The 27,901-nt window shown below is 32.7% G+C and overlaps 2 protein-coding genes and 1 long non-coding RNA gene across 5 annotated transcripts; 2 read left to right on the forward strand and 1 right to left on the reverse strand.

The window, feature by feature from the left end:
- Positions 1 to 2,967, forward strand: LOC147911110 (uncharacterized). Its single transcript, XR_015546910.1, has 2 exons — positions 1 to 710; positions 1,912 to 2,967. It is a non-coding gene; the product is annotated as an uncharacterized LOC147911110 (long non-coding RNA).
- On the reverse strand, positions 1,959 to 27,894 carry Dop1R2 (dopamine receptor 2). Of its 3 annotated transcripts, XR_846412.2 has the most exons (5): positions 27,038 to 27,894; positions 20,026 to 21,715; positions 8,829 to 8,913; positions 7,589 to 7,922; positions 1,959 to 4,925 (listed from the first exon to the last, which is right to left on the reverse strand). XR_846412.2 is itself a non-coding variant. In XM_011059795.2 (4 exons), the coding sequence occupies exons 2-4, from the start codon at positions 21,228 to 21,230 to the stop codon at positions 4,806 to 4,808; spliced, it is 1,410 nt and encodes a 469-aa protein (XP_011058097.1). In that variant the 5' UTR covers positions 21,231 to 21,715; positions 27,038 to 27,894; the 3' UTR covers positions 1,959 to 4,805. The 3 variants fall into 3 exon arrangements, 2 of the variants coding, with proteins under 2 accessions (XP_011058097.1, XP_087267707.1); XM_011059795.2 differs by lacking the exon at positions 7,589 to 7,922; XM_087411581.1 differs by having other exon boundaries at positions 1,959 to 7,922.
- LOC147911111 (uncharacterized) lies at positions 8,924 to 17,014 on the forward strand. Its single transcript, XM_087411514.1, has one exon. It carries the CDS (start codon positions 9,697 to 9,699, stop codon positions 11,566 to 11,568), a length of 1,872 nt encoding a protein of 623 aa, XP_087267640.1. The 5' UTR covers positions 8,924 to 9,696; the 3' UTR covers positions 11,569 to 17,014.
- Positions 27,895 to 27,901: the final 7 nt, after the last annotated feature.

The raw sequence follows: 27,901 nt of genomic DNA on the forward strand, positions 1-27,901 counted from the left end.
CATTTTCAGCATCAAAATAGATCACGTGATCAAAATTGACGCTTGATATTCGTCAAATTCTATCACGTGACTTATTTTAACTCCAAAAAGCGTCGAGTGTCGAGCATCAACATGAAAAGGCATAGTTTTTGCACACTGAATGCGGAAACGCTTGCCGAGCGGCAAAACACGACGCGGTAGCCAATAAGCTTACAGAACCTAACATGTTCATTGGTTACCGCGTCGCATTTTGCGTCCAGTGTGCAGGAGCCATAATGGAGAACTCACATTTGTCCAATAATAAACATTGGCTACGTTCAGTAGACAAAATTATAAATTAATCCGTTAGCGCTTAGTAATTTTTTAATATGATTGGGCGCGTTTAAGTCGACAAAGCGGCTAGGTCTGTTCGCCAAGCAATTAAATATGATTGGTTGGATCCACAGGTAAGAACCAATCATGCTCATTCGCTCGATAAGCATGCCTAGTCGCTTTGTCGTCTTGAACTCGCCCATTGGTTCTTACATTTATGCCTCTGGCACACCAGTGTACAGCTTTACCGATATTCTCATTTTAAAGGTATATTGTCATTGGATGTTGCGCGTGACTAACATCGCGCTGGTGTGCCGGAGCCATTAGAAGAACCCAGTAAAAAAATCAGCAAAGAACCCAATAAAAATGACAATGGAACAACGTTGATTCGACATGGGAATTCTTACCGAGAATTAAAGGTAAAAACCAATGATATTAAAAAATTACTAAGCTAAAGATGCCTTTTCATGTTGACGTTCGACGCTTATTTTTATTTTTAGAGTTAAAATAAATGACGTGATCGAAATTAACTATTAATATTTGTCAATTTTTATGTGATCTGTTTTGACGCTAAAAAAGAATATTAAGTATCAGTATGAAAAGACACCTTAACTGATTAATTTTCTCAGAGAGCAGAGAATCGATTGTGTATCTTAAAATGAGAAAATTACAAAAGTGAGTAAATTTATTAACCAATTAAGTTATGAATATTCTAGAGAATTTTTGTACTTTTCACCTTATTTCGAGATACACAATCGATTCCATGAACAGCGAACGCCATTCAATAATAGTTCTATTCACGTTATGAATTCCCAAAAATGTTCGCTCTTAAAATGAAATAAGTATTGGTCTGTTCGCGTTGCTTGCACTTTTTGCTTTAAGCATCTCTGTTTTTTTCTTTGATCCGAATATATTGGGTCATCTAAAAAGTATCCGCGGTACTTTGTCACTAGATATAACCATCAACACACATCTAATGATAAAAAACCGCGGATACTTTTTAGATGACCCAATACATATATTTATCTCATTTTAAGCACAAAAATTTTTGGAGATTTTAAAGCAAACAGATCTTATATATTTGAGGGGGGAGGGGGGAGAGAGAGAGAGAAGATGCTAAGTGTAAAAAGTTTTTTAAGGACGAAAATATTATTGACTAAAATCCTTAGAAGGGGTGTTTCTTTATTGAATATTAAAGTGATTCTGTTTGTGTTGTTTGTACTTTTTTTTTTCTCTCAATATTTGAAATTGAACAAAATTACTAATATTGGGTCATCTAAAAGGTATCCGCGGTTTCTTGTCACTAGATATGTGTTGATGGTCATATATCTAGTGACAAAGTACCGCGGATACTTTTTAGATGACCCAATATGTTTATAAACGATTAACGTTTAAACGGAGGGATCAAATGTTATTAAAATTATTATCCTTCATAACAAATCTTTTTTAACCAAATTGGAAACCTCTAGATTGAAAATTTACCCTAAATAGTCCTATTTTAATGTCAGATTCGCATTCAGCGACTCAAAATACATAGAATAGCTGGGTCTCCACTCCAGGGTATTTTTTTTATAGGCCTTAAATTAATTGTTTTTAATAATTTATTTTCCTCTTAATTAGGACAGAAGGAAGTGTGTATATGGGAAAGTAAGTAAAAAATGCAATAGTAGGAATTATACTTTTATTATTTTATTATAAAGGACAGTACGTTACACAGACACATTTTTTGAAGGTACTGACGTGCAGTCTTGAAAGATTCTAAATAGATTCTGTATCCCTGATGTACATAGAAGACTATATTTATTCAAAAAGTAAAGATTTTTTTATTTGTCATAACAGAGTTTATGATATTTAGATGATATTTATGGAATCGAAGAAAAAAGGCGTGTATTCCCTGAAAGAACGATTGTATGATTTTTTTGTCATGTTTTAGATATTTTTTTATGTTGACTTCATTTCAGACTTTTAATATAAACAAACTGTTTCACTAAAATTTAAGTATTAGTCCATTAAAAATTATTAATTTGAAAGATTTAAAATAAAGTAAAAAAAAAAAACATTTTTTGGATATAGGATTTTAGATTACAGCGCAGATGATGTTGAGTAGAAAAATGTCGGAAGCTCAGAGAAGGAGAATTAGGATATTCGCTACTTTGTTAAATTTAATATAGTATGCATTTTCGATTAATAGTTATGTGCGTAGCAAAATTAAATAAAACACTAGGTATGATAATTTAAAGACTAAAATATTATCGTCAACTCCACGCACAATACATATACCTATAATATTATCTATTGCCAGTCATTGGAATGCTTACATTACAAGCTAGTAATGAAAATAATGATTCGTTTTTTGTTTTAATTTTTTTTTGAATGAAAGTAGTAAAATGGATTTCACTGATTTCACATGAAACTATGTTAATAATATATTATATCACTTATATTTGTTCCAGATCTATCAGTTATGTTCATTCTTTTTTCTGATTGTTAGAAATGATTTACTACATTATAACGTTTCTCGATAAAACGTTTAATAGCATTAATTAGTCTTGTAACGTGTTAATATAATCACGAAATATTTATATAAATATACTTTGAATAGTCTTCGCAGATATTTGATATCTGCAAGACATTTTACGGAGAAAGCAAAAAAGTCATGTATTTCGAAAAATATTATCAATAGAAAAAAAGTTAGAGATTAAAATCTTTTGGTCCCGTAGTCGCTATTACATAGACAAAAACCAATTTAATTATCTTCAATGGCAAAGAAACGTGTATAAATTTAAAGAGTATGTTTTTGAATTTATATAAGAAATTTTTTACAAAAAATATTATGATGCATTTCTTAAAACAACTTCTTATTTTATGCAAAGACAAGGACAATCATGCTTTGTATACTTTAAAATAAAAAATCATGTTTAATTTTTAGAGAGACTTTCTGAAATATCTTGTAGAATTTATAAATGTTTAAATTATTAATTAAAGGATGATTTCTTTTTATTTATTGCAACAGGAATATTGTTGTAGTTCTTTTTTGTATAGAAATTTTTTTAATACTTTTATTGGTTATCAGAATTGTGTGAATGCGTTAATTAACAGGGCAATCTAGGAAATAGACATTACAATGAGGATTGCATTACTATCACGAAAAGAATGTACTGTGGAAATGTAATATAGTTAAGTTGTTTTTTTAAAAAACATCGGATTGACAGATCTTTCATCTAGAGTTTTTAATAAAACGTAATGAATTAAAATATTACTTTTTCCTCTAACCCTTTTTCTATCTTTAAGGCTATTTAATATACACGACTAATTTGTTTTGCAAAACTATTTGTATATGTACATTTATGAAGAAGACACAATGAAGTCTACAGTATATACATTTTATAAAGAAAATTCTTTTTTGAAAGAAAGATGAATGTAACATGTAACTCACAAACGACACCCCCCCCCCCCTCTACACACACATTACTTGTGGAATATACATCCATCCTTTTTTTTAAACAGAATTTTCTTTTTTATATATTTGTATCTACTATTTTCAGTTGTGTACGTGTGTGCGCGCTGTCTTTTCTATCGAACAGTTCCATCAAATATTCGTAATATCTAATTTGTCACGGATATCCAATTTACACGATTAGCTTTAATTGCACCAACGGTATTAGAGAGAGTTAGATAAAGAATCTTGTACTAACGATTGTTATTTATAATTTCATATCAATTGTTTTTACGTTATAATTTTATCGTTAATATCGTTAATAATAATAATTTGACAAAGATTGTTAATCAGTAATAGCATTAATCTATGTCGATGTAGCCAATCTTTAGATGAGAAATTACAAGAGATTGTGTGTGTTTTAAAATTGCACATGTAAGAGGATATTTTTCCTGGAAGATCTTTCTAACACAAATAGAAGATTTATAAGTTCGGTCTCTTGCGGCGCATTGTGCCCAGAGCTGACCAAGTCGTAATCATAGCCGGATTTTACCCCATGCTGCTTTTTATGAACTTTTCTTCAAGAGCTCGCGTGGGGGATGACTGAATAGAATATATATATAATACCAAATTAATATCTTGCGGATATATATATATATCCGCAAGATATTAATTTGCTCGTTAGTGTGATTATGCGAGCGAAAGTCCAACAAATTTATTTTAATCGTGATGATATGAAAGCAGCTGTTACGAAAAATCCATGTTAAGTACAGGCTTCCTATACATATTTCGCGATCTATATTCATTCGTGGAGTGTTGTTACATCGCTAACGATGTTCCTCCTTTCTGCCGCGTCTTGGTGATGATAAATCGCAGTCTTGGAGTATATTGGAGCACTGTGTATTCGAGATGTGATTTCTCTTGATATTTTTCAGGCGCGATGAGTTCAAGTCGCACGGAACGATGTCTTTCAGTTTTTTTTGAAAGTTAATTTTTCGGATCACGTTTGATTTACTCACGCATCACGGAATCGAATCGCTCGTTCTCGACGTGGCCCCGTTCGGGCCGTTGTGTGTCGTCACATACCGCTGCTAGGTTGACCACTTCCGGGCACGCATATGCCACCATCGCTGCTCTGACTGACGCTACTATAGCTCACATTACTCGCCTGTCCTCCCGTTGCCATTCCGGAGATGTACTGAAACAAAAGAATTACAATTAATGCTTTTTATCACGTTAATTGTTCGCCATTTTAAGAATGATTCATTGCGACAAGAACCGAAGTATTATCAATTAATAGTTAAGTTTTACACATTTTGTAATATATAAACTTGTTATATTCTCCTTCACTTCTCTAGAACACACACATACATACATACATACATACATACATACATACATACATACATACATACATACATACATACATACATACATACATACATACATACATACATGTATCTTTCGATTGGGACAAAAATAGATTTTCGATAACTAACAAAGCAGTGAATTTACACAGATAGAATCTTTTCGGCTGTTTCGACTGTTCGTGCTTTATCATTACAATGTACTCTATATTCCAACATTTTTTGTCTGCTTACTCTTAAAAATTAATGTGTCCGCCATTCGCGAGTGCTTAGTGCGTGAGAAATAAAAAGCTATGGATTATCATAGACAAATTTAATTTGTACTACCATAATTTAATTTGTGAGACGACTCGACACACAAATCCAGATATGCCTCACAATAAATCTCACCGTTCCATTCTACCGACTTTTATTTTACACAAATTTTCAATTCGTTAAGTCTGTATTATATTTTCTTATAAATTCTGCGTTATAATCTCTTCGTTTTCTATCTTTCTTCGAAACCGAACACTTTAATTTATTCGACGGGACGACCAGCTCTCCTGTCGTCGTCCTAGGGATAATCGATCCATCGGCTTCGCCTCAAACGCAACCAATCTCTCCGCGCTCGTTGCTTCCCTTTAAAGGTCGCCACGGATCAGCGACAAGCTTTACACTTCACGCTTATACCCCGTGTACACATGGCTTTGCGCCGAATCGTGCGAATAGTGCGGTCGAAGAGACAACCCCAGCTGAATAGGGAGAGGGTCTAAGTGGTTAAACGGTTTTTCGATAGCTCTTGGCCGTAAAGCAAATCATTCAATATTCGGTCAGCCGTGAAAAAAATGCCACCGCAAATGCGGACGAGTCGAGTTTCAAATTTATAGTTTACCGACAAAGTGAATAAAATGGTCAAAATGGATGGACAACATTCGTGTTTATATATTTTCCAGGACTGCTCTCGCCTTTAAATAATAAGATAAGTAAACGTAATTACTCGGTAATCGATATTTTCGCGAATATAATTGATTTATTGCTAAAAATAATTTGTTAAAAAGAATTTATTGTATAATATATTTCGTGCTAATTTGAGAAAAAAATTTACAGATTTAGATGTTACGTATATCTATAATAAAGAATAATTCACAAAGAAAGTACAGCTTCATGTGCTTGCTTTAACACTTTCGTCCTGTCTCATCCTGCCACATGGGATAGTGACCGTATCAGAGTTTTCTCGTTTGTTCTATCGGGTGTTGAATTCCCCAAGGTCAGATGATGCTCCTTATTTTTGTCTTCTCCCACTTTTATCCGATATATATCCCGTGTGTCCGCGACTCTTCTTCTGGTAACGCGACCGCGAAACTAAAAGTATCTATGTAGGTTATTGAAGATAGCACGAGGTCGCACGTTTATTTTAGATTTTTCAAACGCGGACATATATCAATTTTACTTTATATCCATGATATAATATCTTGTCTTTTGGTATGTGTAATTACGCGAGTACTGGATGATTTATGATCGTCACACGTTTATCACCATCATCAATTCCTTATACTCTCGTATACGTTGCATAAATGTAACTTCTGACAAAATCAAAATATTCTATAAAGATATTTAAAATTTTTAATTATGTGTTTGCATTCCAGTTGCTCCTTTTTTTTATTGTATGTAGAAATATGAAAATTAGGTACTCAAGTAAGTAGTTCGAATGAAAAGCTGAACGTTTTATAGAATTACGAGTGTTTCTAATATCTGCACTTGAATTCTTTATGTCATCAAACTTTTACATATTTCAAACAGCACGCTTCATGGTCCTTGATCACAAGCGAATTTTCAGTGAAGTAATTTGTTCGAAATATAAATATATGAAATCTTGCACGAAATATCCACGAGATTTTGTGTAACGAAATAGATAAAATAATTTTTGGGTTCGTCGGCTTTCGTATCACAGAGAAAAAACCTTACAAAATCGAAAGGAAAATAAATATGCGCGTATATTTTGTTTTCCATTAAAATTCCGATTTGTTATTCAAACTATATTTTGCTGCTAGTTGAAAGTTACGGTTATGAAATTTGCGACTGTTTACGCGTTTGCAGTTATTTTTATGTTTGCAAAAGTTCGAAAAATCTTTCATATTCGCGACAGCAATATTAAATAAAATTACAAGATGCCCAACGTATTGACATAGTTCTATTATTATAACTGTTAATGCTCGTATCAGACTAGAGTTTTGATTGATCAAATTCAATCTTAATCTCAATCTCAATCTCTAATTTGATATGGGTATTAATACATGTTTTGTTATCATATTATTTGGAAGAAATAGCTAGTCTGTAAACCGAAATTAAAAATACAAGACATCACCTTTTAAAAAAACTACCAGAAGTGAATACCCGAGGACGAGGAAAGTATTTATAGATCAAGAAAGTGCATCCTTAGATAATGAATAGTGCCATGTGCAGGTGCAAGTATTTAAAAGTATTTCAAATGTCACATTTACTAGTAAAAACATACCGAGAATTTATATTCTATAAGAATACGTTGATGTTCGTTGATGCTCGTTGATCTTTGATATATAAGGGTTTTGGAAAACGGACAGAGGATCGTGATTGCTTGGAATTACCAATAGTTAAACTATATACTGCTTTATCTATATTGCATTAAGGACGAAGGATAAGCGATAAACAGAAATAAAGAAAAGGTCTCGAGGGATTCCACGACCAGCGATCGATGACCAGCTCGCGATGATATTCCGTTGTTAAATGTAGGTTTGCTCGCCGGAATTTTCTCGACTTCCCCGTACGTGATGAAGGGAATACGCGGAGTAGTATCGTCCGGATGCGAATTTCTGAAAAAAGCAATATACTGGATACGTTTCCCTAGTAGTTATCATTGATAGTACCCTGTTGTCGGAATTGTTAATAAGATTGTGACGCCTCGCTCCTTTCAGCATTCCTATTGACGATATTATTTATCGAAAGTGTAAAATATACATTTCTATTATATTACGTCAGCACATATATAAACGGAATATAGATGACGTATCCTAAACATTTTAATAAGAAATTGCTAATAAATATCATGCGGTAGTTATATTATACAAAACTATATGGAGGGAATGATTTGTTAACAATATAATTCACCGCACTTTTTACTGTGAAATTGCAAGTACGTGCTGTTTAACAGCTATGTTGTAATATCTATTACTATTAACTTGGAAATTGTTTATTTCTCTTTTCCAAATTTTTATCTTTCCTTAGTAAACTAATTTGAACAGTGCACTAACAAAATTTTTAATATTTAATGTGCACATTCCTTTAATTGGTTTAATACTTAATTAAATCACAGTAAGGGTTCATGCGTATAATTAGTTGCATATCTACTAAAAATGTAGAATTTTCTCAATATTTCTTGATGCTGTAAGATAATTCAATTACATTATACTTTTCGTTTGAATTAAAATGCCTATTCCAATTTTTTCAGCACACATTTTTAGTATTGTTTTTATTTGTAAATAAAATGCCTTTATAATTTAAATTGTTTATGCAAGGGTAATTAATGAGGGGCATTAACACTAGATGTGTATGAATTTAGGCAAGATTGTTCTAACAGTAAATAGAAATGGACCCAAATTAACAATTACTTTGGGGCTATGCTATTCAACATTCTAATGTTGCTTTAAATTAATATTCATTCAAAAAGTAATAAATGTATATATATATATATATATATATAAAACATAATTTAAACTTACCTGACTCGGTTTACATCTAAATGCTGGCTGATATCGTCGTTTCATTTTTCTGGGACAACAATAGCACAGAATTCTTACGAAAGCTCTGAAACAAAAAAAATTTAATATGTCTTGACAACGTCAATTAAATTACAAACGGTGTGATATTACGATAGAAAATATTTATTTGTATGATTTTTATATTTTCTTTGTAATAACCATGAATCATCTTGCATCCTGCAAATTAATATCTTAATCAAATTTGCGCTATACGCCGCGGCGACGTAGACAAGTACTACGTTATGCAATGTCACGACGCAATGTCGTGACGCCAAATGTGGCTTTTAACATCAGGATTGCATGACTGCTACATTTTTTTCAAGTATCGTGTATACGAATATTTGCATAAAGACTATCGATGAAAATGCAACATATGTGATCAATGCTTGTACGTGCATTGCCTCATTTCGATATGGTAGTGAAAAAAGAATTCAAAACCTTTTTTAACCTATTAAAGAATTTTCTAATATCTGATTTTAGAGAGTCTCGTTGGTAATAATTCAATTTTTAATTATTTTAAAAAACCAAATACACAAATACATATCATTTTTGTATATAATGCACGCGCATATGTATAATGTATCGATGGTATAATGGATAAGTAGTCCACGTCGCGCTAAATGGATAAACAGATTATCTTTCTAATGATTGCACGAACGTGGTATTACGTGATATTTGCATTCTTTGCTCCATCTATGGTATTACGTTTTTGCGAATTGAGTATCCGAGTAGTACATTACTCGGCGTCGGTGCATCGCTGTATTTCGAAGTAGTTGTTGATGCAATAATACGCGTAACGACTAATTGTAAGTGCAATAGTCCAGACAACATGGATAATATTAAATTTGACTTTCATCTACTGCAAGATTATTCACGTTGCGTATTTTTTATTACGCTAATGTTTATTACTTTCGTTACGACGGTATCGTCACAACGTACAACCGATCGATCTATTATTTCGAATTTTACGAAACGCCAAAATCAATGTGACAAAGCATTAAATTATTTAATACCTTGTACGGTGACATTTATCGAAGAATATTTCGAACATCCTGAACAAGTCTCATTTTTACTACCTGACGCGCTACAAGACGGTTCCGATGCCATAGAACTGTTGATGAATGAATTACATGTGACAAGCGTTACTTACGCATTAAACGTCAGTCTGAATGAAATGGAAACATACGATGCTTTGACAAATGTTGTTATTCTGTTAGAGAATGGAATCGCTTTCGAAACGAACGATTCCTCCTTTGTCAATGATTGTGAGTACAATTGCGATTTTATAGTAGTGCTAACGAATCTGTTCGCCGATGAAGAAAGCTTTCTGACAGAAGCTGGTACGCTAGTACAACAAATGTCACTGCGATCGATTTTTAAGCTCCAGATATTGGCGTCAGTCGGAGATTCGGTTCTGCGCGCCAGTAGCCTTTCGATTCGGACCAACGATTCGTACGCACTTGCCGAACCAGCACTTTCAGGCAGATGTGAACAGGAAGCTTATATTGCAATTCGATGGCGGAATTTCACAAATAAAACAGAACCATTATTCGGTGCTAATACCGTGAATGCGGCAATGTTCGATAATTTTCCATTCACGTATCTCGAGAACGATACTAACCATTTGAGATTCGGTGGAGTGGAAGGCTCAATGGTGGAAGAAATTGCAAGTAACTTGAACATCAAGCTGAGGAGAGAGTCGATTGAATCGGCACGTGAGATTCCGATGAATGCAGAGATATATCTGAGACTTCATAACGCGACTAACGATTTAGTGTTTGGTGGTATCTTGTGGAATTCTAGCCGAAAAATGACATATACCACTTGTTATGGTATGGTGCAAATTTCGTGGATGATACCGATAGAAACAAATGTTTCTCTACGTGGTTTGATAGCTCCATTCAATATGAATATTTGGTATGCTGTATTTTGCGTTCTAATTATTGGTGGACTCGTAAAACTATTTTTTATTCGTGAAATTACATTTTTGGATATCACAGCATTGATTTTCGGTATACCAGTGTCTCAGCCGAAAAGAATTTCCAGCAGAATTCAATTTATATCTTGGGCTTTGTTCGGTTTTTTTCTCACTCAACTATATCTAGGATCGTTAGCTGACTATCTAATTAGTACAACGGATATGCAGATAGAGACTATGGAGGAGTTAGCTAAGTCAGGATTAACGATAGGTGGGACTCAGCAATTCGCGAATTTGTTACAAACGCCTAATGACATGCAAGATAACGTTGAACAAATAATTCGTAAGAATTTTTGTCTTTTGAACCATCACGAATATATTGATCACTTCGAGGAGATTGTGGAGGGAAGAAATGATAGTGTCGCTCTTCTCGTAATGTTGAACTTGACAAATCATCACCGCGGTTCTAATATAGGATACGGTCATATTACAAGAGAAACTATGGGCAGTTATCCATTGGCCTTCGTCACTCGGCAAGGTTTTCCATACTTGAAAGAATTTAATTTAAGGATCCAAATACTCGTTCAAGTTGGTCTTGTGGAACATTGGTCAAACATGGCAATATTGAAACGAAGTTTTTCCAACAAGGAAAAGGAAAACAATTCCAAACTTGATATCGAAGATATCGCACCGGCCTTCTTCCTTTTGATCATGGGATATCTTGGTGGATTCTGCATGCTAATTATAGAAGTTATTTTTTATCCATCCAAATTGTTGTCATAAATTTATTTTCTAACGCTTTTATATAAATAGATAACTTGTTTGAATTATAGCTTGCGATTATTGTACACTTTTAATTTTAAACACATGAATATATCTTATTAATTGTTGCATATGAGTCTCTTCTTTATCCAGCATTTCTGTTCAGTACATTCGTACGAATGCGATGCCATTCTTTCAATTTTGATGGAATACCGAAACATCATAATTTATTGCTCATTATATGATGTGTAGCGAGCCTGGAAAATGCAATTCGAGAACATATATGCTCGAAATACACTTTTCATCTTATTAAAAAATAAAACTTCCAGTAAAAAAGTTTAATCTTGCATTTTTTATATTTACTCTTTCGTGTTTACTACATTTTAGATCATGTTATGACATTCAGTATATCTGTAGAATATCTCAAGTCCGTTATATTTCTTTTTTTATTTATCTATTTTTTTAAACCAGACGTTTTTATAAGAGGTTCATATATCTATGTCTTGTCTTATCAAAACTTCAGAGTCCGACATTAAGTAGTTTTGAAACATACCATACGTTTTATAATAAGACTTTCTCGGTTGAATGAAATATGAAAAAAGTAATGTATAATTTCATTTATCCATGATTTCGTAATAAATATTTTATTTTAATTGCACATTAGAGACGATATTGCTATGAATGTTCGATAGTTTTAAGGATAATATTTTTATCACGTATTCGCTGAAATTTCTTTTCGGTTATACGATAACTATCCTGGCTCATTAACTCTTCATAATAAGTCTATCGAGATTCCGTGGAATATTTAACTACGTCTCCTAAATAAAATAGCCCTGCGGCGAGTTAATTAGAAAAGTTCCCGGCTAATTTCATTAAACCTCTCTCTGTTTATTTTGTTCAAGAAGTAAAACTTAAAAAGCAAAATATCGATTTTAAAATTTACGTAATGACATTATTAGCTGTGATTTATTAAATTGGTGTAAACAATTTTCATGTCTATTGAATAAAGTTCGTAATAGTTACAATGAAGTCGAAATGAAATTATTACCAATGACTTCATATGTAGCAATGATAGTTTTGGTAAAGAAAATATTATTTTTATTATTTTAAGCTTCTCTTATTGTTTATAAACGTTATGTATTAAACAGTTAATTAATGGCTTATCATATGTACATATGAGGTACAATATTTAAATACGCCTTTTTATAAGCATTTATGTTGAAAAACTTGAAAAATTTGAAAATATTGTTTTTTACTTTACTATTCCGTGTCGAATTTCGTATTTGATTAAATGTGATATCGCTTATCCAATCCTGCGATTGATCGTTATTGGATATTTCAACAGAATTTACTTTTAAAGAATACATTTTTTAAATGAAAATATTATAGATGCAATATTGACATTATTGCATTCTAAAATTTTTTAGTATTACGTATTTTTACAGTGGTAATGTTATAGAAATGTTAATGCTTTCATATTAGTCTAATTAAAAATTAATTATACGTTAAAATAAAATTATTTAACAATAAATTGTGTGTTGCTTATATATAAAATTTCAATTTCGATCGCAATTTTCTATTACTAGTCAATTTAGTATTCGATACAAGCACGCGAGTTAATATATTGTTCTTAACTTAGGAAATTAATATTTAAATATATTACTGCGCATTTTTCTGAATTTTATAGTTTTAGCAATAAGATATTGTATAAAATTTCTAGCATAAGTACAATAAACTATATAATTTCTGTAATTTTCAATCAATAAAATAGAAATAATACAAAAGTATATGTGTAACGTCAATTTTTATTTTTCTTCATATATTAGTGTTCAAAGTCACTCTTTTGATTAATACGGAACAGCAACAGGAAGGAAAGAAGACAAGTTAATTCTATCCTTTTTATATCTATCGTATTACACGATCAATCATACGATCGGATTACGATACGACGTTATTCTATGGACTTTTGTGCGAGCGAAAAAGTCAAAGAGCAAGATGGCATCGTTAATCAGAGAGAATCCAAGCGTGATTTCCGGTCACCGGGTCAATATATCAGCGACAAAACGAACCAAACTGCAGACGAAAGTAGGGTATACTATCGTATACTCGATTGGCGCGAATATTCGTGTAATCAGCTATTGGCGTTGAGTTTACGTTCTAATGACAGTGAAGCGTTCTGTCGAAATGCAATCTGGAGCGACATACCATACCGGAAATAGAGGTCACGATATCATAATGAATATCAGCGTAACTTCCTAACAAACCTTCGATTATTTCGCTGTATTTTTCAGCGATTTTATTCTATAATGAAATGGCATTAATTACTTAGATGCTAATATGTATAATGATCTATAATTTAATGCACATTGTTTTATAAGCAATATTTAAGTAAAAACTATTTAAGTAAAAAATAACACATTCAAATACAATACTTTGGATATTTAATTCATAGATAGTACTAGTGAACAATTTTTTGAAGAATTGCTAAAAAAAGTTGTAAGAATTGAGAGTGAACACGCGATTTGTGAAAATTTAAAGATTAATCGAACTGATAAAATTTATTCGCGCATAATTCGAGAGAATGTCGATAACGAATAACCGAAAAGAATGAAAAAGACTTCATAAAATACGTAGAAATATATGCAATTTGGTATCCGACGGAGCCAAATCTATGCTGTTCTTTTCGAATTTTGCGCGTTACGAAAACATGTAATTCAAGCTGAATCAAAGTTTATAGAGAATCAAACTAATTGTAAGATAACGGAGTTAAGAAAGAGAGAGAAGCAGGAAGTCCAAGAAGGGTGGCTATAGGGATGGGCTCCGCAACTACAATTTATAGCTACGACTTACTAAACCTGATCTGGTGCGATCTTACCTTCTTCCACCCTCTGCTTTCGTTCCTACCCTTTTTTTACTTATTGCTTTTAGTCAGGCAAGTCTCTTCATTTTTAGTAACAAGTAACGGCGAGATATATACAGACGTTTTGGCGCCGGAAGCGAGGCGACGCGACGTCTCGACGATGTTGAATCCAGATCTTGGCCACCATGCACTGTGCCATTTATATGGATCTCGCTTTCATTTTTATCTTTTTTTTCGCGACATGGATATTCCGCATCGTCGATCGCAAAAGGACTCGTTAAGGAAAAGTCAATTACTTAACAAACCTTGGCATCCTTTCGATTTTAATCCATTCAAGATATAACGATATAAATTCTCATGTGAATTTATTTAGAAAATTAAATCAATTCCATAGTTTAACCCCGTTGTTATATACATATGTACCATTCGATGAACTAAATATTATTGATTTATTGATTTTATAAAGAGCGAATTGTAGAATGAGCGTACAATACGAGGTGTGGCATTCAACTATAAAAAGTGACTAACTGAACTGTCCTCTCTATACTATATCGTACAAAAAAACTTTACTACAAAACATGTTTATTTTTTGCATCCTTTTTACGGATTGTGTACACTGTAAATAATATAATGCCTGCATTCTCTCAGTTGCATTATGTTGAATAAAAATAATTAAAGATAGATTTTTATCGCGCTATGGCTATAATTATTATATTTTTAATATAAAATTTGATAAAATAAAATACAAATAAAAATTTTTTCAATCCGAAGAATCTAAAAAATAATAAATTTTATTTTTAAAATTGCGAGAGAAAATAATTGCTAACGCAATTTTCAGTATTTCAGACATTTTTAATGAAAATCGAATTGTGCTTTTTTTCCTTTCTTTTATGTATTATAAATAAATTGCATCATATTTATCACAAATTGCAATTACTGAATTAATTATTTGCCAATTAGATAAGTATGTTTCTCATTAAACTTCCATGTTCTTGAAAAGAAACACATACCGCGCAATACTTTCTTTTCGATTAGTTAGAATGCAAAATATAATATCAACGTAATTAAATTGCAGCGAAATGAAATTATTCCCAATTTTATTGTCATTTAAAAATCAAGCTATTATATCTTATAATAAGATGTAATACAATACATATATAAGATGTAATGCGCTATTGTATACAAATTTATGCTGGCTATATCTAATAGAAAAGATGAAACAGATATTATTCAAAATTAGAAAAACGAAACATGGATGATGCTAATTTACGAAACAATAACGAAAGATTATCCTTGAATTCGGAATGTCTTTATGAGATTGGTGACCTGGTTTTGCTCAGTTTTCCACTAGTTAATAGAATATTATCTGCTTCTTCTTTTTCCTTTTTTCTTTCTTTTAAATCTAAATAAACTCTGATTTGTATCTTTTTTCAATATGTATTGTTTTTTTAATGTGTCGACAGTTTTATTAAACTTTTCTTCAACCTTGATATTGCACATTGCAATTCATTTTGATTTAATCGATCGATCTTGATCACGTATAACGTAGTAATGTGAATTTATTATAGTAATATATGTATATATTATTATATTTTTTGTTAAAATTTATTAAATGGCTATTTCTCATCTCTTACACACACACACACACACACACACACAAAACATATCATAAGAAAAAAGAGCGTTTTCTTACCTATGCGTAAGAAAAAGCAGACGTGCCAAAGTGAAAAGAAAAAATAAGTTTAAAATGTAATATTGTAGATAAATACAGCTTTATACAGTGATAGACAAAAATGATAGAGTAATAACCTTGTCTTTATGCATCGTTTTCATGTTTTATCACAGATTATTTGTTGGAACGCAATAGACTTTTTTTGATGTTAGCTTATAGAAATGTAGACAAAGTAGCGTTGACAGAGAGATAAAATAATCCATGCGATATATGATATAAAGTAAAAGTTTGAAAATGTGAAATTTGAGATTTTACGAATTCGGAGAGGCAGATTACTTTTCCGCTAGTAATGTCGCTTTTGTTTGAGTGCGACCAATTTGTACATTTTTAATCTTTTTAAATAACACTATGATTTTTAAATTCTTGAATAATTTAAATATTTTAAATTAACTTTTCAGTGCCTTGTGTGTGTTTTGAATCTCAGTGAACAAAATCTCTTTATTTTATTTTTTTATTTTTTATATTTTGTTTCATCATGGAAAGTCTCGAAAGAATCCACATCTATTTTAGCTGAAGCGGAATGGAATGTGTACCTACATTCGCATTCTCTCTGTATACTTGTAGAAACTTTTAATTACATCATACTCGAAAGGTCTTCTCGTTAATTTAATGAGAAACTCTCGCAAATGTATTGTCCTCTACAAGATAGAGAACAAGTCGCAGTAAATTACGCAGCAAGTTAAAAATTTAGTCAATTCAAACTTTTATATCATTCTATCGGGTGTGCAATAGTAATGGATTAGAATTGGTGTAATAATGTAAAAAAGTTATGAGTTTATAGCTAATACCGAGATGTAGAGGAAAGGCTTATTATGAGATACTGAGTTCATTTTGGGTGAATGCTAGAAGTCTATAGAAAGAATTAAAAAAAATAATAGATCATTTTGAAGAGAATTTAATAAGCTTTAAGATAATGTTACATAAAATTTAATTCAAATTCTTTTTTTTTAAATTAGAGAAATGTAAAAAGTGAGCAAATAGCAAAGTCAAAAAATTGTGCTCCTAATATGAGATGCTCCGAGAAATCGAATAGTAAAACGCAAAGTATATCAGTATTGCAATTAAAAAACTTTACTTAATGTTTCTAAAATACAAACAAACACAGTTGTGCGCGAAAAATGAGCATGCGATAGATTTATACCCAGAACTCGTTTTCAAGTAGTTGGAATCAAGCCGATATAGGCACTCGACGTTCATTCCGATTGTCTTTTTTATTATTGTACAGTAACATTAATTCTTTAGCAACGATTTTCACTATAACATAGAAGCATGGATTATTTCATATTCCCCGGGAATACCCCGGGTATCTTATATTACGATTTCCACCTTATAGTTTTACGATCAAATCTAATTTCTGTAATTAAACAATTCAACATATCCCGTATTTTTCTATTAGTACGACCTTACTCTATCACTACATGAAGAATTTATTGGCAAATATTTATTTATTAAATAATAAACAAGATTTAAATGCTCATCTCAATGAAACTTGAAGACATCCAAATTCTAAAATCTTGTTTTACAATGACCACAGGCATAATCTAATAATGAATTTTCTACTAAATAGTTTTCAATCCAAGAGCAATAAATTCATGGTGGAACCAATAGATAGCATTTATTAGATTAGCAGAAACGCCGTTATCTCATATTAGGCGCCTATTTCATAAAGAGATTTTTCCTCTAATTCCACGTTATTAGATGCGATATTATAATCGGTTGACAGGCATCTGATTGGTTATTTTGGCAAAATTAATCGTTAATTATCATAACTAGTTCATTCCTTAATGAAGATTCGCTGTAATCGCGCGTTGCCTATACTTGGAATTTTACATATTGTACATTAAAGATATTGGAGAAAGGATTATCTAGACTTTGTCTAAACGCGACTTGATTATAATTAACTCAATGCGGAGGTGTTTCAGGAAACGTAGGATATGGATCAATGCAATAGGTTGCTCTGGATTCTTTTGTTTGGATAAAACGGCTACTTTTCTATAAGCAATAAATAAATCAGTGAGTCATCTTCGTTTTGCGATGTTGTTATTGTTGAGCTCATTGTCCTTTAAAATTGTCGCCTTCTTTTCACGTACAAAGTCGCAATTGTTTCTTTTATTAATATCCGCTTGTTTGGAACGATCGAACTATCCATTTTACGACCTAGAAGATAGGTCCTCACAGCCTTCTATACCATAAAGAAAGCACGCGGTCTATTGATTTTACATTTACCTGTATGCATGGAGTAAATATCCGTGAAGCGTGATAGTTACACGTGGGATTGCTGTACACAACGTCGTTTGGCGTCAGCCAAACCGTATCAAATCTATTCAACGTCAGTGTTACATCGCCCCCATCGAGTAGCGTAATTTGCTTCGCACGCGATTCACGATTTAACGTGCGAACATGTCCACGTGGTCCGATAGATCAGTGCGTTAATCTATTGCTTGCTACTTGCGGAAATCCTGTTTTCCTAAGCATAGTTTCTTATTCCCGAAATTTCTTATTCCAAAAATATAAAGAATGTATTTACGTTGTCAAATGTTATACGTACATATTTATTTCTTTCGATAATATGTGCTGCAATGACAGCTTCTCTTTTTGTATTTTCTACTTTGTCATTAACTTATCAAATTCTTCTACTTGAACTTTTTTTTCTTTTAATTTATTATTGCATATCACGTATTAATATTTTATAAACACGTTAATATTGCTGCTAACTAGAATAAAAGTTAAACAAGATTGATAGAAAGTTTCATCGTTTTGCTATTTCTTACCTTTTGTTTTATAAATATATGTATATATCGAGTTATTTCAGGAAAAGCTTATGTATAATATATCACAAGACTTGGTGGAAAGAAAACTGTAAAGAAAATTCTCAATTGCCGTAGCTGCTATTAAGTCGAGAAGATATTTAAGATGATAAATGCTTTTCACGAGTACCTTTTGGTAGCGGTTGTAAAGGAGAGAGAAGAAAATACCGGACCGTTTCTGAAACTTCAGGTTCATTTCGCGCGGGCGAATAAAAGTAATTTGCTAAAGGGTCTCCGCCTAATCCACCCACAATCCCGCTAGCCAAATTCTCTTTTCCTGTCTTCGTGGAAAATCCCTACCGTATATACGTCCTACACCTTGTATATACCCTGGCTATATATATATATGTTTTAAATGGAGATAGCTCCGCAGGGTTGACTTAAAATCGATCTAGAATCTCACGAGTACCCTCTTTTACGGGTTTTCTTTCTCTCCTTGAAAAAAATTACCCTCTACATAGTTGATGGTCCGCTTGATAGCATATCCTATGTGGTTGGTTGATACGACGACTCGTAGAGAATAGAACAGATATCTGTATTAGGATAGACGGTGACAATTTGGTGATGTCGAGTAACGTCAGAACGTGATGATTGATTGTAAACTACATCCCGCGCTCATAAATCGGTGCGTGATAGTGACATGTAAGCACGTTAATATTCTAGTACTATTGCGCATTATATTTGTTGTGTACAGTATGTACGTAGACGCGGAACAAACGAAGATAATGGTAAATCTGATGATGTATGTATGTCTATCTGATCTATCACATTAGCTGCAGTATCTATTATTAAAGAGATGGATATACTTGCTCGGTATCGTAGGTACGAATTTGTTCATTTGTAACAGAACATTTTCGACATACGCAGAACTCTGATATAATGACGTCGGTCATGTACAACATACTTGATATAATTAATTAAAAAGATACAATGAATTATTATTATGGTACGTTAATAATTGCGTTAATGTGAAAAATAAGAATGGAACGGAGCATGCAAAAAGAATAATTTCGATTCGACTTTGGAAATGTTAATTCTGATTTTGAAAAAAATAATTAACGATGCACAAAAACACTCACCTACGAAAATCTCTGCTCCAGCAAGCGTATATTACGGGGTTCATTCCGCTGTTAATCCAGCCAAGCCAAGTGACGGCCGCAGATACGATTTCTTCTTGCCATATGCACCTCGTGCAGAATCCCGACCATAGATTCACAACGAAGAACGGTAGCCAGCAAATAATAAATACCCCCATAACGATACCAAGGGTCTTCGCCGCCTTTTTCTCTTTGGCGAACTTGGCGAGTTTACGCGAGAGAGAGAAATTTTTTCCTAGGTGTTGTTTATTGCTGATCCTCGCGGAGGGTACTCTAGTGAGACCATTGTTGTGAAGAGCTGTTAACGGTTCCTCGAGATCTTGCAGATCTTCGGGTGTGCTCGAGGCGGTGCGAAAAAGATGTCTAGCGTCGGTGTTGGTGGTTGTACCGCCCCGATGTATCCTCAACGTGAGTTCGAGCTCGCCCGAGGCCATCATCACCTGCTTCGTGCCGAGTTTTAGACTCCTCGTCTGTATCACGGCGGCGCGATAGATTCTGTAATACGTGAATACCATCACGAATAGCGGTAGGTAAAAACTGATTGTCGACGAGAATATCAGGTAACCGAGATTCTCCGTGAAGGGACACTTGTCTGCGGGCACTTGCTCAGTACGAACGGCACGCCACCACGCTATCGCAGGAAAGGAGATCGCACTCGAACAAATCCATACGATGGCGATTAGGATCGCGGCGCGTTTCCTACTCATTCGAGTCGGATACGTAAAGGGATCGGTAATCGCCCAGTAGCGATCTAGGCTAATAACGCACAGGTTTAGAATGGACGCGGTGGAGAAAAGAACATCGAGCGAGCGCCAAACGTCACACCAGTCCGTCGTGAACAGCCAACGGTTCTCCAATACCTCGTATACCGCGCTAATTGGCATCACTACCAGTCCTACCAGGCAATCGGCGCAAGCCAGTGAAGTCACAAAGTAGTTCGTAGCTGTGTGCAGATGCCTCTCTCGGAATACCGCGAGAATCACTAACGAGTTGCCGAAAACGGTAGCTACGGAGAAGAGTAATAAAACGATCGCGAGACCGATTCGATCCGTAGCGAGTTCCCAGAGATCCTCATAGGTATGATTAAACGACGGATAGTTCGCGTTATAAAAGCTTCTATCAAGATCGTTGTTTAATGCATGTACCTCTTCTTCCCAGTTCAATAGATAGATCTCGCTGTCATTCATGTTTTACCGTGCGCAGCCGTACTACTACGACGGTTTTTCGACCATAATCACCCTGACGTGCGATTGTCCAAGGATCTTGATCCTCTTAATTTTCCCTAGACGACTAAACGTCAGGGCATTAGCATTGCGTATACATTTGCGAGATCTCTCATTTTCGTCTGTCCTCTCATCTCGTCTCGCTAAGATATTTCGAGTCATTACAATTCTTAATAAGGTTGCTGTTGTATTTTACATTTGCTAAGTTGTCATTGTATGATTTGATTGTATCTTATAAAGCTTGGTTAAACTTTGCCAACATATTTATCATGTATCTATCTGATGAAAGAACATTTGGCACAACGTGTCCTTTTCAGCCGCGATACTAAAGTACGACAGTAAAGTATAGAACACAATCATCACATAGGCATAATCAAGAGTCAAAAGTTTAGATTTCTCCTATTTCTTCAGTATTTTCATTCGATTAGGATTATCATTCTTTCAAATATCTGAAACAAGCAAATAAGCTCATAAAAGTTCGTCCTTTAAAATAGATTACCGATGAAGAAACAAAAAAGGTAAATTAAGCAATTTCGCTTATGTTATATTGTAATGATCGCGGTCTGTTTAACAAATGCTTTTCTTTTAACAGAAAGTTCCTTACAATTAGAGATCTTCCTGTTTCCTTCTTCCAAAATAAGTTTTTTTATAATCCAAATCTAATTCTAATTACTTGTGCACTTTAATAAAAATTTTTGATATTAGAAATTTTTAATATAAATGTAAAAATCAATCTGAATTTTTTTCAAATGCTTTACAGTTGGCATTTTTATAGAACGTAATACACATACGTATGCACTCTGACAATTCGATTAGGTTATTCGAAAGATATCGGAAGTATAAAAATGACGACAATAATTTTACAGAAACAGACTGTTACCTATGCATAAATGATATATAATTATAGATTGTACGATACCAACAAAATATTTTCTAGACATAAAATTCATGTATAATGTGTTGTGAAAATTAAGTAATAAAATACATGCAAAAGTAATAAAATCAATATTGTGATCCAAGCAGTAGTAACTTAATATTTTCTGAATGTCTAAATATAGTAAATTTCATTTTAAGAACACTTTTTCATCATACTGTCTAAACTTGAAATAAAGTTGTAAAGTGCTGAATAGGATGTGATAGAATATAAAAAAGATTCATATTTCTGCGTCCAAATAAGAGAGAACAGGGGTTAAATTAAGCTATTCGCAAATATTTATCGCTGTTTGATCAAAGCATTTCAGTAAAGTTAAACCAATAATAGTGTAGTTTAGCTAGGTTTGCGCTTAGATTCTGTTTTATCTGTATATATCCTAATACAGGATCCGGGTTAATAGTGGCTATATTCAGTGACTAGAGATAGTCTTATTCTCCCGCGTTGCGACTGCAATCGCAGTTTAATGCAGATTAATGAGAGAGATTAAAGATACATTAATATAATTTAAAGCAATCTTTTATGTGATATTTCTTCGGTTATTTTATTGATCATCATTGGCGACTCTTTTGTGTACCAGAGACACGATGAACTTTCCTTTGACGTACTACTTTTTTTTTTGGAGTAATATTAAAGCCATCACGCTGTGTCATCATATTTTGCATATGAGTCTCAAATTTTTTTCTAAAATTGCTTCTATCTTTTGAATATCGAGTTTATAGAGATAAATAAAAACTTATAGAAAGAAATTATCTATTTTTAATCAATATTAAGTCAATTTTCGAAAAATGCTGTTAAGTTTGTTAAATTTATTAAAACATGCCTTTTGTTATGTCGGAAATGAAAGTAATATATGACATACTATTAACATCAAATTATTATAATAAACTAAAATTATTAGTATTAGGCTCGCTCATGCCGTACGTGAACAATCAGTTTCAAAGAGCGCGCTTCGACATTCTCTTTCAGCGTTAACTGTCTATAAACTGCTCACCGACTATGGCTATTTATGGATGTTCATCGTTGAGTGATTATCACGATCATCTTTGACCCCGCACCCTCGCGTCCTCCTCGTGGCCTCCCTAGTTTCAGCAGTGTAATGTACATATACTCGATCTTACATGTAGAACCCCCTTCTATGTTGAAGAAGGCCGCCGTTGAACTTGGTCACGGATGAATAGTACCAATGGCGATCGATATGTACATAGTACTATAAAAAAAGTTAGTTTTCCAGAACGGCCAATTCATTAATGAAGAAAACATTTTTCTGGAACGGCGAATCAAAAATATCTGCTCCTTTGAAGTGTCCTCAAGTCTCAAAATACTAAATATTTATACACTTTTTAAAAAGTGTTTGCACGAATAACAAATTAGAAGCAGATAATTTTAAAATGTTCTCGTAAATTTAAGGATTTATCTTTCCTACTTTAACAATATTTCAAATTTTATTAATAAATGGAAGACGTATTATAGAGGAAAGTCCCTTATTATAGAATAGGCGCCTAAGAGATAGCGTTTCTGCTAAACTAATAAACACTATCTAATAGTTCCACTATGAATTTATTGCTCTTGGATTGGAAACTATTTAGTAAAATTTATTATTAGATCATCAAGATTTTAGAATTTGGATGTCCTCAAGATTCATTGAGATGAGCATTTAAACCTTGTTTATTATTTAATAAATAAATATTTGCCAATAAATTCTTCATGTAGCGATAGAGTAAGGTCGTACTAATAGAAAAATACGGGATATGTTGAATTGTTTAATTACAGAAGTTAGATTTGATCGTAAAACCATAAGGCATGGAAATCGTAATATGAGATACCTATGGTATTCCTAATATGAAATACCCATCTATCCTATATTATAGTGAAAATCATAGCTAAAGTATAAATGTTATTGTACAATAATAAAAAAGACAACCGGAATGAATGTCGAGTGCTTATATCGGCGATGTTTGATTCCAACTACTTGAAAACGAGTTCTGGGTATAATCTATCGCTCATTTTTCGCGCACGCTGGCTGTGTTTGTTTGTATTTTAGAAACATTAAATAAAGCTTTTTTAATTGCAATACTGATAACTTTACGTTTTACTATCGGGGCATCTCATATTAGGAGCACAATTTTTTAACTTTGCGATTTGCTTGCTTTTTACATTTCTTTAATTAAAAAAAAAATGGAATTTGAATTAAATTTTATGTAACGTTATCTTAAAGCTTATTAAATTCTCTTCAAAATGACTTATTATTTTTTTTTAAATTCTGCCTATAGATTTTTAGCATTTACCCAAAATGAACTATCTCATAATAGGGGCCTTTCCTCTACATTCAAAAAGTCTGTTTCTCTTATTTATGTATAAATGTAATAAATACTATGGAAACACAAATTTAAAATAAGAATTTGTTGAATACAATGTTAAATGACCTCTATAACCACGTATTTGTAATGAAGAATGTATTTCTTAAGAAAGTAATTCTTATATCATGTTTCTCGACGAGAGTTGAGTTAGATCTATGTGATCTCTTTCCTTGTTTCCTTAGGAACTTACAGAATTGCGATAAAAGGATCAAGAAGGAGTAGAGATAACTTACGTAACTGATCGAAAGAATAATAGAGAATATCAAGAGCAGGAGAGCGAAAAATTGAACGGAAAAATGGAGAGAATAATACAATATATAAATATTTTGCAAAAATTCCTATACTAAACAATAAAAATAATATTATTTTAAATTGTTTTCACATTAATTTCCAATCAATTTGTGGTCTCAAATACACTTAAATAATAAAACGTAATGTTTATTGTCACATAATTTCGTTATCGAAAAATTAATGAAACTATATAATTATATATAGTAAAAACAAAAAATAACATAATCTATCACACATAATAATTTACAAAGAATATAAAAAAATAAAAACAAGTATACATATACAATGTTGGGTAATGAATATTCTGTTATAATTTATTTGATGTGTCTATATTAATTTTCAATTTCTCTCTTTTCCTCTGCCTCTTTTATTCGCGATTAATAACATACATTATAATATAAATTAACTTCGTAGAATAGGAGGAAGGAGAAATTTGTATTACAAGGCTTGATATCACATTCGCGTTTGTGATTCCCGTCGCAGCCAATTGCAAAATTGCCTAAGATTGGTCAAACGATAATCATGTAAGCCGGAAATCCGTGAGTGTGAATGGTCTATTATCATTGTCATTTGTAACTCTCTAGACATTCATTCATTTTGCATTTGTAAGATTCAGTATCTATGTCTTTTAGTAAAAATGTTTGCTTGTTTAAAAAGATCGGTAATTATGTTTAAACCAATTTATTTTAATAACGCTGAAGCAAAGATAATTGCATCCCGGGATGATCAGTATCGCGTATTTTTTTTCTAAATTTTACAGATATTACAAGATTAATACCTTCAAATACTTGATCGGAATATTCTTAATTTTGTGTTTGCATTTATTTACGAATTTAAGAATTAATAATGCGATAAATAAGAGAAACATTCTAAAAAATTTACCTATATATTTCTATTCCTTTCATCATAAATGTATAAATAATTCTCGTTTTTTTACATATCTTCACGTGATTAGAGATATACGATTTAACTTGAGAATTCTACAGTGCGATTTATTAGAACGCGAATATGTGCAGTAATTATGTACGATTTGATGTCGCATTGATATTGATTTAAAAATTTTTTAATTAGAATATAAATCTAATTTTGGCAAATATATTTTTTTCCACGAAAATGAAAACATAATTATATTTCGTTTGTACAGAATTTTACATTGCAATTTATTTCCATTAGTCTATTTGATGAGAAATGACAATTGATGCGATAGTTTTTGACTGACATAAATAGCGAATATTCTTTCAATAAATTTTCAATCTTCAATAATTCTGTCTCATCAATCGACATTTCATTTGCCATCATTTTTCGCTATTGCCATTGTATCGATGTACACACAAATGTCTCTTCTTAAACAATTAAAACGTTACAGGATATTTTCTGCAGCAACTGATGCGTGTTGGACATTAAAAATTAAAACAGTATTTGAGTAAAGAAATAAGAAAAAGTTAAATAACCTTTAAAAATAACCTTTAAAAATAAAATGATAAACAAGGTATAGTCGCTAGTATTAATGCTTAAAGTGTCTGTTATGTATATACATTGGTGCGATCAACTTCATCCGCTGTGTATCTACATGCCATGTATTTCAAAGCGTACTACCATGTATCATCTCGAATGAATAATTTTTTCCACACAATGCATTATCTTACATGTAAAATATTTTTCTATACAAAAAGTTTAAACAATGTATTAAAAGAACAACAAAAGTGATAGAACTTTCAAATTAATATTGATAAGATTTTGTGGCAACTTAACGAATATTTCCATATTTGGTCGAATTTTATCTGAAACAATGCTTGATTTTTGAGGGTAAATTAAAAAAATTAGAGCAAAATATAATGATGATGAATAATAATTATGCGCACGTAACAGGCCTGTTTCTTCTTAAATATTAATAAAAGAAATTTAAACTTTCAAAATTTCTAACTACTTTTTCATTTAATATAGAATCCTGCAGCGATATCTATATGTTAATATAATGGATGGGGAGCTTTTTCAGTTAAGCAAGCGATACATAATATTATGTAGATATAAATGCTTCTAATGTTTGTAACGGAACAAGAGTATCTTGTTCAATGTGTTTTTTGAACGGAAGAAAAGCATTTTGAAAACGAGGAAAAAACCAGTGAAAGTAGCGGTAACAATGAAACTGTATATATTAAATAAAAATCATATCGTGAGACGGTACGTACCGTTATCATTTGTATATTATTACGAACTAATCGTTATATATTTTTCCGATGAAGAAAATACGCGGGTACCGCGGTTGTTCTCCATTAACGCATTGTCGTTGGTTAACGCGTGTTAATTATCCTCTAATCTGACGTTTGCACGTGGACTTTCAAGGTCAGGGTCTTTCCTGATCGCCAGCGTTCGATCGCGATAAAATGATGCACGATGTCATGACGTTCGAGACACAGACGACGAGGGTGTTGTTGGTATTTACCGTGATTTGGTACGTGTGTTGGGTGTCAGTGTCAAATGAAATCGAACGCGAGAAAGAAGCGAGAAAGGACGATCACGATAGACGACGATCGGGGACGTCTTCCGATTCTTTCTCTAATAACGCGCACGAACGTACACTTTAAACGGGGGAAGAAAAAAACGTGGGCTTATCCTCGCGGATACTCCTCTTCCTTCGAGAGAACGCGGGACGTGTTTCGCGGTTTTAGAAGGCCAACTGCTACCATCGCGTGGCTCGAAAGCTCTGCAACCGTCGCGCTTGCGCGCCGCACCGAGCCGCGTCAAGCTGCATCACCCCCGAGCGCACACACACACGCACTTTCGCCCTTATCAACTTTTGCTCGAAGCACCCCTGTTTCTTGCACGTGCGTCACGGATATCCACCAGATATGACGCAGATTTTTCCTACGTGTGACGTCACCAAAGTACGCCGGTTTTTTAGTTTTAGTTTTTTTCAGTCTTATTTTTTACTTAGATGCTATTTTCTAAATCTGCTCTGGCTAACGCGGGTCACACGTACGATTATAATCTATATTCTTCGACGCATCCTACGGTTTGAATATTTTTGTTCACAGGCTCCCACAAGGTAGGAA

The sequence above is a fragment of the Acromyrmex echinatior genome, chromosome 1 (assembly GCF_024713525.1).
Source record: "Acromyrmex echinatior isolate Ae372 chromosome 1, ASM2471352v2, whole genome shotgun sequence".
Lineage (NCBI taxonomy): Eukaryota > Metazoa > Arthropoda > Insecta > Hymenoptera > Formicidae > Acromyrmex > Acromyrmex echinatior.

What these genes read in the sequence shown, in the direction of transcription:
- LOC147911111 (XM_087411514.1), top strand. Translation starts at nt 9,697, where the DNA reads ATGGATAATATTAAATTTGACTTTCATCTACTGCAAGATTATTCACGT.
- Dop1R2 (XM_011059795.2), bottom strand. Translation starts at nt 21,230, where the DNA reads ATGAATGACAGCGAGATCTATCTATTGAACTGGGAAGAAGAGGTACAT. An exon ending in TGGAGCAGAGATTTTCGTAG is followed by an intron (nt 8,914 to 20,025) that starts GTGAGTGTTTTT and finishes TTTTTGTTTCAG; the next exon opens with AGCTTTCGTAAGAATTCTGT. An exon ending in TTAGATGTAAACCGAGTCAG is followed by an intron (nt 4,926 to 8,828) that starts GTAAGTTTAAAT and finishes CTTTTGTTTCAG; the next exon opens with TACATCTCCGGAATGGCAAC.